The following is a 19,186-nucleotide window of genomic DNA, read 5'->3' on the forward strand; positions in this document are numbered from 1 at the left end:
AGATACAGTTAGTCAAGTGAACACTGCCCGTCTAATCTTCCCGCAATGATGTTGTGTCTTCCTGGCTAAAATTGGCTTTCCAGTGGATATACTGAATGCAGAATGATATAGCAAAAGCTGGTTACTTTTTAGAGTGTCTGAGGAATAAATACAAACCTAATTTGACTGGTTGAAACAACGTTTAGCATTCAGTTTTCACAGATTTCTTTCTTTGCCAGTTGAACGAGTGGAAATAAAAAAACAATCGTGCATGCTATATGGACCTTTTAGGATATGAAAAATAAAATAAAATCAAAACAAATGTATTTATATAGCCCTTCGTACATCAGCTGATATCTCAAAGTGCTGTACAGAAACCCAGCCTAAAACCCCAAACAGCAAGCAATGCAGGTGTAGAAGCACGGTGGCTAGTAAAAACTCCCTAGAAAGGCCAAAACCTAGGAAGAAACCATAGAGAGGAACCAGGCTATGTGGGGTGGCCAGTCCTCTTCTGGCTGTGCCGGGTGGAGATTATAACAGAACATGGCCAAGATGTTCAAATGTTTATAAATGACCAGCATGGTCGAATAATAATAAGGCAGAACAGTTGAAACTGGAGCAGCAGCACGACCAGGTGGACTGGGGACAGCAAGGAGGCATCATGTCAGGTAGTCCTGGGGAATGTACCTAGGGCTCAGGTCCTCCGAGAGAGAGAAAGAAAGAGAGAAGGAGAGAATTAGAGAACGCACACTTAGATTCACACAGGACACCGAATAGGACAGGAGAAATGCTCCAGATATAACAAACTGACCCAAGCCCCACGACACATAAACTACCGCAGCATAAATACTGGAGGCTGAGACAGGAGGGGTCAGGAGACACTGTGGCCCCATCCGAGGACACCCCCGGACAAGGCCAAACAGGAAGGATATAACCCCACCCACTTTGCCAAAGCACAGCCCCCACACCACTAGAGGGATATCTTCAACCACCAACTTACCATCCTGAGACAAGGCCGAGTATAGCCCACAAAGATCTCCGCCACGGCACAACCCAAGGAGGGGGCGCCAACCCAGACAGGAAGATCACATCAGTGACTCAACCCACTCAATTGACGCACCCCTCCTAGGGACGGCATGAAAGAGCACCAGTAAGCTGGGCCAGACTACACTCAATCATATGACCCACTGAAGAGATGAGTCTTCAGTAAAGACTTAAAGGTTGAGACCGAGTTTGCGTTTCTGACATGGGTAGGCAGACCGTTCCATAAAAATGTAGCTCTATAGGAGAAGGCCCTGCTTACTTAGAAATTCTAGGGACAATTAGGAGGCCTGAGTCTTGTGACCTTAGCGTACGTGTAGGTATGTACGGCAGTACCAAATCAGAGAGATAGGTAGGAGCAAGCCCATTTAATGCTCTGTAGGTTAGCAGTAAAACCTTGAAATCAGCCCTTGCCTTGACAGGAAGCCAGTGTAGGGAGGTTAGCACTGGAGTAATATGATCAAATTTTTTGGTTCTAGTCAGGATTCTAGCAGCCGTATTTAGCACTAACTGAAGTTTATTTAGTGCTATATCCGGGTAGCCGGAAAGTAGAGCATTGCAGCAGTCTAACCTGGAAGTGACAAAAGCATGGAATAATTTTTCTGCATCATTTTTGGACAGAAGGTTTCTGATTTTTGCAATGTTACGTAGATGGAAAAAAGCTGTCCTTGAAATGGTCTTGATATGTTCTTCAAAAGAGAGATCAACCATTAAGATAAATTGTCAGATTCAACAGAAGATCTCTTTGTTTCTTGGGACCTAGAACAAGCATCTCTGTTTTGTCCGAATTTAAAAGTAGAAAGTTTGCAGCCATCCACTTCCTTATGTCTGAAACACATGCTTCTAGCAAGGACAATTTTGGGGCTTCACCATGTTTCATTGAAATTTACAGCTGTGTGTCATCCGCATAGCAGTGAAAGTTAACATTATGTTTTCGAATGACATCCCCAAGAGGTAAAATATATAGTGAAAACAATAGTGGTCCTAAAACGTAACCTTGAGGAACACCGAAATTTACATTTCATTTGTCAAACCATTCACAGAGACAAACTGATATCTTTCCGACAGATAAGATCTAAACCAGGCCAGAACTTGTCCGTGTAGACCAATTTGGTTTCCAATCTCTCCAAAAGAATGTGGTGATCGATGTTATCAAAAGCAGCACTAAGGTCTAGGAGCACGAGGACAGATACAGAGCCTCGATCCGATGCCATTGAAATGTAATTTACCACCTTCACAAGTGCAGTCTCAGTGCTTTGATGGGGTCTAAAACCAGACTGAAGCATTTTGTATACATTGTTTGTCTTCAGGAAGGCAGTGAGTTGCTGCACAACAGCCTTTTCAAAGAATTTTGAGAGGAATGGAAGATTCGATATAGGCCGATAGTTTTTTTATATTTTCTGGGTCAAGGTTTGGCTTTTTCAAGAGAGGCTTTATTACTGCCACTTTTAGTGAGTTTGGTACACATCCGGTGGATAGATAGCCGTTTATTATGTTCAACATAGGAGGGCCAAGCAGAGGAAGCAGCTCTTTCAGTAGTTTAGTTGGAATAGGGTCCAGTATGCAGCTTGAAGGTTTCGAGGCCATGATTATTTTCATCATTGTGTCAAGAGATATAGTACTAAAACACTTGAGCGTCTCTCTTGATCCTAGGTCCAGGCAGAGTTGTGCAGACTCAGGACAACTGAGCTTTGAAGGAATACGCAGATTTAAAGAGGAGTCCGTAATTTGCTTTCTAATAATCATAATCTTTTCCTCAAAGATGTTCATGAATTTATCACTGCTAAAGTGAAAGCCATCCTCTCTTGGGGAATGCTGCTTTTTAGTTAGCTTTGCGACAGTATCAAAAAGGAATTTCGGATTGTTCTTATTTTCCTCAATTAAGTTAGAAAAATAGGATGATCGAGCAGCAGTAAGGGCTCTTTGGTACTGCACGGTACTGTCTTTCCAAGCTAGTCGGAAGACTTCCAGTTTGGTGAGGCGCCATTTCCGTTCCAATTTTCTGGAAACTTGCTTCAGAGCTTGGGTATTTTCTGTGTACCAGGGAGCTAGTTTCTTATGAGAAATGTTTTTAGTTTTTAGCGGTGCAACTGCATCTAGGGTATTGCGCAAGGTTAAATTGAGTTCCTCAGTTAGTTGGTTAACTGATTTTTGTCCTCTGGCGTCCTTGGGTAGACAGAAGGAATCTGGAAGGACATCAGGGAATCTTTGTGTTGTCTGTGAATTTATAGCACGACTTTTGATGTTCCTTGGTTGGGGTCTGAGCAGATTATGTGTTGCAATTGCAAACGTAATAAAATGGTGGTCCGATAGTCCAGGATTATGAGGAAAAACATTAAGATCCACAACATTTATTCCATGGGACAAAACTAGGTCCAGAGTATGACTGTGTCAGTGAGTGGGTCCAGAGACATGTTGGACAAAACCCACTGAGTCGATGATGGCTCCGAAAGCCTTTTGGAGTGGGTCTGTGGACTTTTCCATGTGAATATTAAAGTTACCAAAGATTAGAATAATAATAATAATATATCCCATTTAGCAGACGCTTTTGTCCAAAGCGACTTACAAGTCGGCTGGGGCCACTACTTTTACATATGGGTGGCCCCAGCGGGAATCGAACCCACGACGCTTGGCGTTGCAAGCGCCATGCTCTACCGACTGAGCCACACAGGACCCCTGAATATTATCTGCTATGACTACAAGGTCCCATAGGAATTCAGGGAACTCAATGAGGAACGCTGTATATGGCCCAGGAGGCCTGTATACAGTAGCTATAAAAAGTGATTGAGTAGGCTGCATAGATTTCATGACAAGAAGCTCAAAAGACGAAATCGTAATTTTTTTTTGTAAATTGAAATTTGCTATCGTAAATGTTAGCAACACCTCCGCCTTTGCGGGATGCACGGGGGATATGGTCACTTGTGTAGCCAGGAGGTGAGGCCTCATTTAACACAGTAAATTCAACAGGCTCAAGCCATGTTTCAGTCAGGCCAATCACATCAAGATTATGTCAGTGATTAGTTCATTGACTATAAGGGATCTAACATTAAGTAGCCCTATTTTGAGATGTGAGGTATCATGATCTCTTTCAATAATGACAGGAAAGGAGGTGGTCTTTTTCCTAGTGAGATTGCTGAGGCGAACACCGCCATGTTTAGTTTTGCCCAACCTAGGTCGAGGCACAGACACGGTCTCAATGGTGATAGCTGAGCTGACTACACTGACTGTGTTAGTGGCAGACTCCACTATGCTGGCAGGCTGGCTAACAGCCTGCTGCCTGTCCTGCACCCTATTTCATTGTGGAGCTAGAGGAGTTAGAGCCCTGTATATGTTGGTAGATAAGATGAGAGCACCCCTCCAGCTAGAATGGAGTCCGTCACTCCTCAGCAGGTCAGGCTTGGTCCTGTTTGTGGGTGAGTCCCAGCAAGAGGGCCAGTTATCTACAAATTCTATCTTTTGGGAGGGGCAGAAAACTGTTTTCAACCAGCGATTGAGTTGTGAGACTCTGCTGTAGAACTCATCACTCCCCCCTAACTGGAAGGGTGCCAGAGACAATTACTCGATGCCGACACATCTTTCTAGCTGACTGTGTCATCCTAACATCGTTGGTGCCGACGTGGATAACAATATCTCTATACTCTCTACACTCGCCAGTTTTAGCTTTAGCCAGCACCATCTTCAGATTAGCCTTAACGTCGGTAGCCCTGCCCCCTGGTAAACAGTGTATGATCGCTGGATGATTTGTTTTAAGTCTAATACTGCGGGTAATGGAGTCGCCAATGACTAGAGTTTTCAATTTGTCAGAGCTAATGGTGGGAAGCTTCGGCGTCTCAGACCCCGTAACGGGAGGAGTAGAGACCAGAGAAGACTCGGCCTCTGACTCCGACTCGCTGCTTAATGGGGAAAAAAGGTGGAAAATTTCTGTTGGCTGAATGAGCGACACCGGTTGAGCGTTCCTACAGCATTTCCTTCCAGAAATCGTGAGAAAGTTGTCCGGCTTCGGGGACTGTGCCAGGGGATTTATACTAACGTTACTATCTGTACTTACTGGTGGCACAGACACTGTTTCATCCTTTCCTACACTGAAATTACCCTTGCCTAACGATTGCGTCTGAAGCTGGGCTTGTAGCACAGCTATCCTCGCCGTAAAGCGATCGTTCCCCTGTATATTATGAGAACAGCGACTGCAATTAGAAGGCATCATGTTAATGTTACTACTTAGCTTCGGCTGCTGGAGGTCCTGACGAATCGTGTCCAGATAAAGCGTCCGGAGTGAAAAAGTTGGGGGAAAAAAACAAAAATATAAACGGTAATTAAAAAGTAAAAACCGATTTCACAAGTAAATTATTTACCTTCAGATGTGAATGTATCAAACCTGTCGCCGTGATAAAAGTGTTTTGTTGTTGTGCACTCTCCTCAAACAATAGCATGGTGTTATTTCGCTGTAATAACTACTGTAAATTGGACAATGCAGTTATATTAACCATAATGTAATCTTTCTGCCAACATAAGACATTTCTATGTACCGGGAAATTGGTATTCCAGTCTCATTATGCATATTGAGCAACAACTATCCCGTGGACGGGACACCGATCCATAAGAAGTTGTTTTATATGTAATGTAGCTGTAACGGTTTTCTTGTGGTGAAGGAGAGGCGGACCAAAACGCAGCGTGGTGGTTATTCATGGTTCTTTAATATAGACACTCGACGGAAGAGGACCCTGGGCAAAACCAGGGGAGTGTCGCCGTCCCAATGTGCAGCAGGAGAAGCGGCAGCAGGAGCAGCGCGAGGAGGAATGGACATGGGAGGTCGAATTGGACGGAAAGGGAACCTGGGCACAGCCAGGAGAATATCGCCGCCCCAGAGAAGAGCTGGAGGCGGAGAGGCGCTGGTATGAGGAGGCAGCACGGCGGCGTGGATGGAAGCCCGAGTGTCAGCCCCAAAAATTTCTTGGGGTGGCACACAGGAAGTGTGGCGAAGCCAGGTAGGAGACCTGCGCCAACTTCCTGTGGTTACCGGGGGGCGAGAGAGACCGGGCAGGCACCGTGTTATGCGGTGGAGCGCACAGTGTCCCCAGTGCGGGTGCATTATCATGAAGCCGGCTCTACGCATCTGGTCCCCAGTGCATCTCCTTGGGCCGGCTTACATGGCACCAGCCTTGCGCTCAGTGTCTCCGGTTCGCCTGCATAGCCCAGTGCGGGCTATTCCACCTCGCCGCACTGGCAGGGCGACCGGGAGCATTCAACCGGGTAAGGTTGGGCAGGCTCGGTGCTCAAGAGCTCCAGTGCGCCTGCACGGTCCGGTCTATCCGGTACCACCTCCACGCACCAGCCCTCCGGTGGCAGCCCCCCGCACCAGGCTATCTCCCCGTCTCATCCCTACAGGTGCTCCCACCTGTCCAGCGCTGCCGGAGCCTTCCTCCTCTCCAGCGATGCCGGAGTCTTCCGCCTGTCCAGCGCTGCTAGAGCCTTCCTCCTCTCCAGTGCTGCCGGAGTCTCCCGCCTGTTTGGCGCTGCCAGAGCTCCCGCCCCTCAGTCCAGAGGCGCTAGAGCCCCTCAGTCCAGCACTGCCAGAGCCTTCCTCTCCAGCGTTGCCGGAGCTTCCTGTCTGCCCAGCACCATCTGAGCCACCCGCCTGCCCAGCGCCGCCTGAGCCACCCGTCTGCCCAGCGCCGCCTGAGCCACCCGTCTGCCCAGCGCCGCCTGAGCCAGTCTGCCCAGCGCCGCCAGTGCCGCCAGTCTGCCCAGCGCCGCCAGTGACGCCATTCTAAAAGGAGCCGCCAGTGCTGCCAGTCTGCAAGGAGCCGCCAGTGCCGCCAGTCTGCAAGGAGCCGCCAGTACCGCCAGTCTGCAAGGAGCCGCCAGTGCCATCAGTCTGCAAGGGGCCGCCAGTCAGCCAGGGGCCGCCAGTGCCACCAGTCAGCCAGGGGCCGCCAGTGCCGCCAGTCAGCCAGGGGCCGCCAGTGTCGCCAGTCAGCCAGGGGCCGCCAGTGCCGCCAGTCAGCCAGGGGCCGCCAGTGCCGCCAGTCAGCCAGGGGTTGCCAGTGCCGCCAGTCAGCCAGGGGCCGCCAGTCAGCCAGGGGCCGCCAGTGACGCCAGTCAGCCAGGGGCAGCCAGTGCCGCCAGTCAGCCAGGGGCCGCCAGTCAGCCAGGGGCCGCCAGTGCCCCCAGTCTTCCCTGCGCAGCCAGTGCCGCCAGTCTGCAAGGGGCCGCCAGGGCCTCCAGTCTGCAAGGGGCCGCCAGTGCCGGCAGTCTGCAAGGGGTCGCCAGTGCCGCCAGTCAGCCAGGGGCCGCCAATGCCGCCAGTCAGCCAGGGGCCGCCAGTGCCGCCAGTCAGCCAGGGGCCGTCAGTGCCGCCAGTCAGCCAGGGGCCGCCAGGGCCGCCAGTCAGCCAGGGGTTGCCAGTGCCGCCAGTCAGCCAGAGGCCGCCAGTCAGCCAGGGGCTGCCAGTGCCGCCAGTCAGCCAGGGGCCGCCAGTGCCGCCAGTCAGCCAGGGGCCGCCAGTGCCGCCAGTCAGCCAGGCGCCGCCAGTGCCGCCAGTCAGCCCAGAGGCGCCAGAGCCCCTCAGCCCAGAGGCGCCAGAGCCCCTCAGCCCAGAGGCGCCAGAGCCCCTCAGCCCAGAGCCCCTGCCCTTCTGTCCAGAGCTTCCGCCCCGCTATCCAGAGCTTCCGCCCCGCTGTCCAGAGCTTCCGCCCCTCTGTCCAGAGCTTCCGCCCCTCTGTCCCGAGCTGCCCCTCAGTCCAGTGGGGTCATTTAGTAGGGTCACCGTGGTTAGGAGGCCACGGAAGCGGACAAGAAGGCGGACTAAGACGTTGGTGAAGTGGGGTCCGCGTCCTGCGCCAGAGCCGCCACCGTGGACAGACGCCCACCCAGACCCTCCCCTATAGGTTAAGGTTTTGTGGACAGAGTCCGCACCTTTGGGGGGGGGGGGTACTGTCACGTTCTGACCTTTATTTCCTTTGTTTTGTCATTATTTAGTATGGTCAGGGTGTGAGTTGGGGTGGGCAGTCTATGTTTGTTTTTCTATGATTTGGGTATTTCTATGTTTCGGCCTCGTATGGTTCTCAATCAGAGGCAGGATACATTAGTTGTCTCTGATTGAGAATCATACTTCGGTAGCCTGGGTTTCACTGTGTGTTGGTGGGTGATTGTTCCTGTCTCTGTGTTTGCACCAGATAGGGCTGTTTTGAGTTTTCACGTTTCTTGTTTTGTTAGTTTATTCATGTATAGTGTCTTTATATATTAAACATGAATAACCACAACGCTGCGTTTTGGTCCGCCTCTCCTTCACCTCAAGAAAACCGTTACATGAAGACCATGTCTCACCAGTCACTGGTACAGAAATGGTTGAGAAATGCTGTATTGTACGTGTGGGTGTGGGTTTTTGTTGTCAATGTTTATATGACCCCCTTACAAATAGGCCCATTTTTACCCGATTCTATCCTGCATACAACTTTTATACCTACCTGGCGCATGCCGGCATGCCAGGGACGAGTGGTTGAGGTGGTCTTAAGATGAATGCACTAACTTGAAATATATAAGAGTGTCTGCTAAATGAGTCAAATGTAAACTGGAGACCATTCAGACTGTTGGATAGGAGCCAAAGATAATTAGTCCATTGGAGAACAGTCAAGATAGAGCTAGAACCAGAGACAGGGAAGACCCATGAGAATATTGTCTGGATACTAGACAAGCAGGAAATGAGAACCAGATAAACAGGGAACTATAACCAGATAGGCTGGAAAACCAGAGGCAGAGACTGGAGAGTGCAGATAGATTAATCTGGAACGATTAGAGAGCTGTTGATAACTACGAACTTGGAACGCAATCAATTATAGTTCAGTACTTCAATTGTCACAGGGTCATACTAGAAAACTAGAATGTATGCTTCCCTGCTCTGTCAGCCCCTACCTACATAGAATACAGCACATACAAGGGGATGGACAAGTAGCTCTCTCATGATCCATGTCTACACACCCACTGTGTAAAAGCAGTTACCAAGATACATGCACACACACTCGCTCACATTATGCATAAACACACACACACATATACACACATATTCTGATTATTGTTTACTGTACAGAGAGTGGATCTATCATTGCTTGGTCAGAGATAGCCACAGAAAGCTTTTAAGGCATAGTATTTCCTGGAACTACGCTGCCAAAGATAAACCACTGAATCTTTTAATGGAGCAAGTCAAAGCCATCCTTGGAAGCAGCCACAGATAATGTGAACAAATAAGTGTCTCATCTGTGTGAATGTAATCTTAAGGACACAAGGGCTAGCAATGTGCATGCCCTGCCCACCTGACGATCTCTACTTTTCAGTCATCCATTTCCTGTGTTTGAGGGGTGCAAAATCCATTTGTCACTTAAATCTCGCTGGACTGATTGGTTTAATTTTACTCTGGCGACTCTTTCCCACTCTTGCTTGTGACATTCATTTTTACCATTAACATAGCAACCATGTAAACCAAATCAAATCAAATGAATGTGTAGACTTCACAGTGAAATGCTTACTTATGAGCCCGTTTACAACAATGCAGAGTTAAAAAGTAAGAAATGTGCAAATGAAAACAAAGTAACACAGTAACATCCAATTGAGGTGTCTTTTGAGTCGTGACCCACCATAAGAGTTGAGTGGTAAGCACACAAAAAAATATGAAATTGCACAAGAAATGTCAACCCGCTACCCACCTGGACCTTTGCCGTGACCCACAGTTTCAGAACCACTGGTCTAGACAGCTAGGCATTTTAGCAATGAACCATTGCTAATGTTTGGTCCACTGCATCTGCATTGTAACCAATGCTCCAGGGTTTGGGGGCAGGGGTTGGGTTGGAGAAGTAAGCTCCATGTGCGCTCTAGTGGACATTATCGCTAATTTTGCCACTAAAAGCCAAGTCACCATCCCCCTCTCTCTACTTGCACTCTAACTATAGCAACCTCCCTCTCACTGTCTGTCTGTCTCTCTCCCACTTCCACTGTCTCATCCTTCCTTACTTCTTCCTCTCCCTCTGTCTCTACCTGTCTTCTCTACAGTTTAAAGGGGTTAATATGAATTTGACAGTAATTTACAGGCAGCTCAGTGGCAAGTTAACCTCCTGTAATATACAGTACCCGTCAAAAGTTTGGACACACCTACTCATTCAAAGGTTTTTCTTTATTTGTACTATTTTCTACATTGTAGAATAATAGTGAAGGCATCAACACTATGAAATAACGCATATGGAATCATGTAGTAACCAAAAAAGTGGCAAACAAATCAAAATATATTTTGAGATTCTTCAAAGTTGCCACCCTTTGCCTTGATGACAGCTTTGCACACTCTTGACATTCTCTCAACCAGCTTTGCCTGGAATGATTAAAGGAGTTCCCACATATGCTGAGCACTTGTTGGCCTCTTATCGTCCACTCTGTGGTCCAACTCATCCCAAACCATCTCAACTGGGTTGAGGTCGGGTGATTGTGGTAGGCCAGGCCATCTGATGCAGCACTCATTCACTCTCCTTCTTGGCCAAATGGCCCTTACACAGCCTGGAGGTGTGATTTGGGTCATCCATTGTTGGAAAACAAATGATAGTCCCACTAAGCGCAAACCAGATGGGATGGCGTATCGCAGTAGAATGCTGTAGTAGCCATGCTGGTTAAGTGTGCCTTGAATTCTAAATAAATCACAGACAGTGTCACCAGCAAAGCACCCCCACACCACCACACCACCTTCTCCACATGGGAACCACACATGTGGAGATCATCCGTTCACCTACTCTGCGTCTCACAAAGACACAGCGGTTGGAACCTCTAATTTGGACTCATCAGACCAAAGGACAGATTTCCACCGATCTAATGTACATTGCTCGTGTTTCTTGGCCCAGGCAAGTCTCTTCTTATTATTGGTGTCTTTTAGTAGTGGTTTCTTTGCAGCAATTCGAGCATGCAGTCTCCGTTGAACAGTTGATGTTGAGATGTGTCTGTTACTTGAACACTGTGAAGCATTTATGTGTGTCACGCTTACTGTAATTGAAATGCAAGCATCTTTGCTGCTAGGTAAGGTGTTCACACATTACAGCATATTAATGAACATTTGGGGTTTTACAGGATATTCAGACCCCTTCACATTTTCCACATATTGTTACGTTACAGCTTTCTTCTAAAATGGATTTAATAAAAACGTTTCCTCATCAATCTATACACAATACCCCATAATGACAAAGCCTTCAGAATGTTTTTGCAAATTAAAAACTGATCTAACATCTTTGGAGAGACCTGCAAATAGCTGTGCAGCAACGCTCCCCGTCCAACCTGACAGTTTGATAGGATCTGCAGAAAAGAATGGGAGAAACTCCCCCAAATACAGTTGTGCCAAGCTTGTAGCATCTTACCCAAGAACACTCAAGGCTGTAATTGCTGCCAAAGGTGCTTCAATGCTGTACTGAGTAAAAGGGTCTGAAAACTTATGTAAAATGTGATATTTCAGTTTTAACATTTTTAAACATTTGCTAAAATGTCTAAAAACCTGTTTTTGCTTTGTCATTATGGGGTATTGTGTGCAGATTGATGACGGGGATAAAACTATTTAATCCACTTTAGAATAAGACTGTAACGTAACAAAATGTGTAAAAAGTCAAGGGGTCTGAATACTTTCTGAATGCACTGTATAGCACTTGCACTTCTAGAGGGCTTAACAAAGGCTTCCAACTGGCAGCAACTACAGGCCAAAAGAGACCAAAAGGACATGGAAAAATACTCAACCATTTAAGGTTTAACACTAGCTGCCCTCAAATCTGTACATTTTAAATTGATGGGGCACTGGAACCACATAGGCGTTACATTTGTACAGCATTCTTACTCACTGGTGCAAATATAGCTTCTTACAAGGCACATCTCAAAATATATTGAGGAGTTAAAATTTTTTTTTTAACCTTTATTTAACTAGGCAAGTAAATTAAGAACACATTCTTATTTTCAATGATGGCTGAGGAACTGTGGGTTAATTGCCTGTTCAGGGGTAGAATGACAGATTTGTACATTGTCAGCTTGGGGATTTGAACTTGCAACCTTTTGGATACTAGTCCAATGCTCTAACCACTAGGCTGCTCTGCTGCCCCAGTGTGCTCCAAAGATACGGTTTGGTACTGTATTCTGTGGGGCGGAGACCTCAACTGGAGTTGCGGATAAAGGTAGTGACCATTGAACAAGTTGGAGAAGCTGAACTCCTAGGAGTAACATTGGATGGTCAGTTATTATGGTCAAGTCACATTGACAAAGTTGATGGGGAGGGGCATGTATGTTATAAAAATATGTTCTGAGTTTTTTTGACACAAAGATCAACTGTACTAGTTGTTCAGGTTTGATTTTGTCCCATCTTACTTACTGTCATACTGTAATATGATCAGGTGGTGCAAAGAAAGACCTAGAAAAGCTGCAGCTGGCTGAAAACAGAGTAACACACCTTTCCCTGAACTGCACACACAGCACTAACATCAACAACATGCATGCCTGTCTTTCATGGTTGAGGGTTGAGGAGAAATGTACTTCTTCTCTTGTAGGCTTTTTAAGAAACATTCGTGTGTTGGAAATGCCTAACCACTTGTATAATCTATTTGCGTACATTTAAAAACGGACAAGCTAAGATTTAAACTTGGCCTTTTCTACAGAAACAGATGGTGCATTTCTCTAAGCAGTAGGAAGCAGATTATTCAATCAACCTTTTTATCTGTGCTTGATTGTGGTGATATTATTTATCAAGGTGCAACTGCTACTACTCTTGTTGCCCTTCATTTTGTTACAGGTGACAGATCTGATACTCATCCCTGCAACCTGTATCAAAAGGTTGGCTGGACTTTCCCATAGATTTCTACACAGGGCCCGACTTCATAAATTCACAGGATTGGTTAAGTCTTGAGGTTGAAGTGTACCTGTGATGAAAATTGTACCGGTACTCCCTGTATATAGCCCCGCTATTTTTATCTACTGCTGCTCTTTAATTATTTGTTATTCTTCTCTCTTACCTTAATTTTTTAGGTATTTTATTGAAACTGCATTGTTGGTTAAGGGCTTGTAAGTAAGCATTTCACTGTTGTATTCGGCGCATGTGACAATTAACATTTTATTTTAATTGCAGATTTCAAAGGCTGGTAACGCTAATGAACATATCCTCTGCAGCAGAGTTAACTCTGGGTCTTCCTTTCCTATGGCGGTCCTCATGAGAGCCAGTTTCATCATTGCGCTTGATGGTTTATGCAACTGCACTTGAAAAAACGTTCAAAGTTCTTGAAATGTTCCGGATTGACTGACCTTCAAGTCTTAAACTTGTCCTCAACTGGCCTACCTGGTTAAATAAAGGTGAAATCAAAAAATAAAGTAATGATGGACTGTCATTTCTCTTTGCTTATTTGAGCTGTTCTTGCCATAATATGGACTTGGTCTTCTACCAAATAGGGCTATCTTCTGTATACCAACCCTACCTTGTCACAACACAACTGGTTTGCTCAAACACATTAAGAAGGAAAGAAATTCCACAAATTAACATTTAACAAGGTACACATGTTAATTGAAATGCATTCCAGGTGATTACCTCATGACGCTGGTTGAGAGAATTCCAAGAGTGTGCAAAGCTGTCATCAAGGCAAAGGTTGGCTACTTTGAATAATCTCAAATGTAAAATCTATTTTGTTTAACACTTTTTTGATTTCTACATGATTCCATGTGTAATTTCATAGTTTTGATATTTTTACTATTTTCTACATTGTATAATAATAGTGAAGACAAGGAAAAACCCTTGAAAGACTAGATGTGTCCAAACTTTTTACTGGTACTGTATGTGTGTGTATGTGTATGTCATATTGTACAGGGCGCATTTGAAAATGAGACCTAGGTCTCAATATATCTTCCCTATTAAAAAAAACGTACATTCCCCACCAGACACACCACTATGGGTTTCTTCACGGTACCCAAACCAAAAACAGACTTAATGCGTCACTCATTTATGTATAGAGCCAGGGGTCCTGTGTGGCTCAGTCGGTAGAGCATGGTGCTTGCAACGCCAAGCGTCGTGGGTTCGCTTCCCGCTAGGGCCACCCATATGTAAAAGTAGTGGCCCCAGCCGACTTGTAAGTCGCTTTGGACAAAAGCGTCTGCTAAATGGGATATATTATTATATATATTATAATGCTCTACCACCAAGTTTAGCTTTAAAAAACAGATAAACAACATATTGTATCACAGTGCCTCTCCTCCTCTTTATAAAGATCTAATTTAACTGTGCTGTATTTAAGAATATGTATATCGAAAAAGTTTAATTTTAAAAACATTTAAATGTTTTGGAATGGCCTAGTCAAAGCCCAGACCTCAATCCAATTGAAAATCTGTGGTATGACTTAAAGATTGCTGTAGACCAGCGGAGCCCATCCAACTTGATGGAGCTGGAGCAGTTTTGCCTCGAAGAATGGACAATATTCCCAGTGGCTAGATGTGCCGAGCTTATAGAGACATGCTGCAAAAGGTGACTCTACAAAGTATTGATTTTGGGGGGGTGGGGGGGGGGGTGAATAGTTATGCTCAAGTTCTCTGCTTTTTTGGTATTATTTCTTTTTTGTTTCACAATTAAGAAATATGTTGCATCTTCAAAGTGGTCGGCAAATCAAATGAGGCAAACCCCCCCAAAACTATTTTAATTCCAGGTTGTAAGGCAACAAAATAGGAAAATGCCAAGGGGGTGAATACTTTCGCAAGTCACTGCACATGGGCAGTAGCTAATGGGGATCCTAATCAATTAAACAAAACCATAGTTCTCTTTTCCATGGCATCTCCCCTCCTCTCGTTCTCCCATCTCTCCGCCTCTCTGCAGGTGCTCTCTGTGTTGAGAGCTGTTTGCGACGACAGTAAAACACTCAGGCCGTGTCAGCAGTTTATGGCAATGCAAGTGGAGACTGAGTTTTAGCCCCTTTACTGGAAACACTAAGACTGTATCAGTAGAGTTTATGGCAATCAAGTGGATACTGAGTTTTAGAGAAAGGGACTCAGTCATCACGACGAGAGGAATACTTAGTGGTTTAATATTGTGCTGCGTTTTGTCTTTCAATAGCCTTGTGTCATAGTTCATCCACGTTAATAAGCAGGAACTCTGGACTCCTACAACTATGACTTCTGGAAAACCTGGGGATTTTGGGGAAGTTACTGAATGTCCTTGAGTTTCCCAGACCAGCCTGACCCAGACCCAGACCATGAACCTATTGCATTTAAGCTAGCTACTGTACCTAATGATCTTTTTTATCGTCTTTATAGATCATAGAAATATATTTGTTTTCCCCTCGCATCTAGAGCTGCTTATTATAGCAAGCCAGCATGTCATTGTAGATTTGCGAGCACACAGAAATCATACCGCGTAGCACAGCTGCTGCATTTTGAGAAAGCGCAGGCAAGTATACCATGAACAGGGAGATGCTCGACACTTCATTTCTTGCACTCAATTCCACTTTCGTAGCACGCAACATTTTTGTCTGAGCTCTTTGCTCTCTCTCAGCTCCTCAACATAATCCTCTGCACCCTCAAGACTTTTTATCTGAACTCTCTCCACCTGTGCTCAACATGCATTTGAATTGTGAGACGGAAATGACGCCATAAAAGAAGCACAATTTGCTAAGGTCTGTAGCATACACATGCTTTTAGAATGGTGACATGTTCAATGAACCACCCGTTTATATTGTGTTGTAAATGAATTGATGTAACGGCACAAAGAAGCATTGAAAGAGAGGGACTCTGTTAGAACTGATGTGTGACCCGCTAGCACCTCCCCTGTTAAGAGGGGAATAAGGCAACCTCATAGTTACACACAAGAAAACTGTATTGCCATACACACAGGGAATAGATGTGGGAAGGATGTGGTTCTGTAATACCGGAGATAAACAGTAATGAATAGGCTGTACACAATTAGCATAGCATGAGCATGAATCCAATACAAGAGCACTGGTAAGGACTGTATAGATCAATTTAACTAGGCAATTATCATTAACTAGGAACAGTAAATAGTAAACACACAATAACAAAAACTCACACTCCTTCCCACAAGTCCAAGTGAAGAGACACTGGCTTACACAGTCAGAACAGCTGTCAGGTGTCCTTCCCCCTAACAACTTTCCCCTTATCAGGGCCCAGGTCACACAGGTCAGAGAGTGTTTGAGAGGCAGGTTTATGGTACCCCCTAGACTCTCAGGCTCTAGTGATGGGGGGTGGGGAGTGGAGTTCAGCTCAGGGCTGTGAGGTGCTGATAATAGTCACAGGCAGGGACTTAACAATAACAATCATTATTATTATTTATTTTGCTATTTTCTTAGGTCTGTAGCAGATAAATGCTTTTGGTTACGCTTTCTAAGAAGCATTCGTTTATATTGCTTTATGAATTTAATAAAATCACATACATATGTTTAGTAGTTATTGCGGGTGTAGCGAAATGCTAGTGTTCCTAGCTCCAACTCTGCAGTAGTATCTAACAATTCACAACAATAAAAGTAAAATAATAATATAAAAATATTAGGATGTGCAACGTCGGAGTGGCATTGACTAAAATACAGTAGAATAGAATACAGTATATACATATGAGATGAGAAAAGCAGTATGTAAACATTATTAAAGTGACCAGTGATTCCATGTACAGTATATAGGGCAGCCGGGTGGTAGCCAGCTAGTGATGGCTATTTAACAGTCTGATGGCCTTAAGATGGAAGCAGTTTTTCAGTCTCTCAGTCCCAACTTTGATGCACCTGTATGGACCTCGCCTTATGGATGATAGCGGGGTGAACAGGCCGTGGCTCCGGTGGTTGATGTGCGTGATGATATTTTTGGCCTTCCTATATCGGTTGCTGTAGGTGTCCTGGAGGGCAGACAGTGTGCCCCCGGTGATACATTGGGCAGACCGTACCACCCTCTGAAGAGCCCTGTGGTTGCAGGTTGTGCAGTTTCCATACCAGGCAGGATGCTCTCAATTGTGCATCTGTAAAGGTTTCTGAGAGTCTTAGGGGCCAAGCCAAATGTATTCAGCCACCTTAGGTTGAAGAGGCGCTGTTGCGTCTTTTTCACCAGATCGTCAGTGATGTGTGCGCCGAGGAACTTGAAGTTTTCCACCTTCTCCACTGCCGTCCCGTCGATGTGGATAGGGTTGTGTTCCCTCTGCTGTTTCTTGAAGTTCACGATGAGCTACTTCATTTTGTTGATTTCTGGCACCACTCCGCCAGGGCCCTCTCCTCCTCCCTGTCTCATCATTGGTGGTAATCAGGCCTACTACTGTTGTGTTGGAGGCGTGCATAGCCACGCAGTTGTGGGTGAACAGGGAGTGCAGGAGGGGGCTGATCACGCACCCTTGTGGGGCCCCAGTGTTGAGGGTTAGCGAAGTGGAGATGTTGTTTCTTACCTTCACTATGGTGCTATGGTACTATGGTGTTGAAGGCTGACCTGTAGTCATTGAACAGCATTCTTACATGGGTATTCCTCTTGTCCAGATGGGATAGGGCAGTGTGATGGTGGTTGCATCGTCTGTGGATCTATTGGGGTGGTAAGCAAATTGAAGCGGGTCTAGGGTGACAGGTAAGGTGGAGGTGATATGAAAATATATCACGCCGTAGTGTTATAAGACTTGCTATAAGCATTCATAAAAGCTCAATGTCTCTTTTAATTGCATATAAATGCTATAAATGCTATAAATCCATTAATCATAATGTATCACACACCTGTATGAAAGTACATTATGAAAAATGTATGATGCATTTATAATGCATGTATTTTTAAACATATATTAAAGGCCTATGGTTTCTTATGAGAGCATACTTAAATGCATACATGCTTATGGCATTTATAAGGCGGGTGGCTATTAGATGTTTTATTTTTTGTTTGGATGCTGTTTTTTAAAAGGGAAATCAGCCATCGCTACATTTCTTAAAAACGTATAAATTAATTACATACACCCATTAATTCTTGAAGAATATAACTTATAAATACAGCATGATCGTAGTTCAACTCTTGTACCCTATCTAAACCCCAAATATAACCTTTTTTTTTACTCCAATGTTTGTAAAGAAACACTGTATAGCCTAAAACCATGGTTAAAACTATAATTTTAACATCATGGATGGTCAGTCCCTGCATCTGTAGCTCTGTTGTTTTAATTTGTTTTGAGTGGTTACATTTCGCCCCCGGTTATGCCCAAAAAGCTACAAATATTTACCAGGATGCTCCTTTTCTTTGCAGGAAAGGCTGGTGTTGTCCGTTTTACCCCGGTTTGTGGTATTGGAGATGATCAACGACATGACAAATGTGGATGACGAGCACCTCCAGCACCAGTTTCACAGAATCTATATCCATCGCTATGAGAATGTCAGGTAAGGCTGTGGCTATTCTGGCATAAATTGGTGCTTTTCAACATTGTGGGAATAGGTCCGTTTTGAGCTGCACCACTACCACATATCTACAGTACAAAATCCATGTATACATGTGTGTATAGTGCATATGTTATCGTATGTGTGTGTTTGCATGTGTCTGTGCCTATGTTTGTGTTGCTTCACAGTCCCCGCGGTTCCATGAGGTGTATTTTTATCTGTTTTTTAAATCAATTTTACTGCTTGCATCAGTTACTTGATGTGGAATAGAGTTCCATGTAGTCATGGACCTATGTAGTACTGTGTGCCTCCCATAGTTTGTTCGGTACTTGGGGACGGTGAAGAGACCTCTTTTGGCATGTCTTGTGGGGCTACGCATGGGTGTCCGATTTGTGTGCCAGTAGTTAAAAATAGCTCTCTGTGTGCATCAAAGGGCCAGCCGTGCTGCCCTGTTCTGAGCCAATTGCAATTTTCCTAAGTCCCTTTTTGTGGTACGTGACCACTTGACTAAACAGTAGTCCAGGTGTGACAAATCTAGGGCCTGTAGGACCTGCCTTGTTCATAGTGTTAAGAAGGTAGAAATGAGGGCCTGTAGGACCTGCCTAGTTGATAGTGTTAAGAAGGTAGAAACTCGGCCTTGTAGGTCCTGCCTAGTTGATAGTGTTAAGAACTAGGGCCTGTAGGACCTGTCTTGTTGATAGTGTTAAGAAGGTAGAAACTAGGGTCTGTAGGACCTGCCTAGTTGATAGTGTTAAGAAGGTAGAAACTAGGGCCTGTAGGTCCTCCCTAGTTGATAG

The 19,186-nt window shown here is 45.3% G+C and overlaps 1 protein-coding gene across 3 annotated transcripts in view; it reads left to right on the forward strand.

The window, feature by feature from the left end:
• The window catches only part of adcy8 (adenylate cyclase 8 (brain)), a 255,443-nt gene that overhangs the window by 109,060 nt on the left and 127,197 nt on the right, over positions 1-19,186 (forward strand). For all 3 annotated transcript variants that reach the window (XM_064942680.1, XM_064942663.1, XM_064942671.1), the window contains exon 3: positions 18,262-18,392. In XM_064942680.1, coding sequence (XP_064798752.1) covers positions 18,262-18,392 — 131 coding nt within the window. The remainder of the gene's footprint in view (positions 1-18,261; positions 18,393-19,186) is intronic.

This window comes from Oncorhynchus masou, chromosome 3, assembly GCF_036934945.1.
Source record: "Oncorhynchus masou masou isolate Uvic2021 chromosome 3, UVic_Omas_1.1, whole genome shotgun sequence".
Lineage (NCBI taxonomy): Eukaryota > Metazoa > Chordata > Actinopteri > Salmoniformes > Salmonidae > Oncorhynchus > Oncorhynchus masou.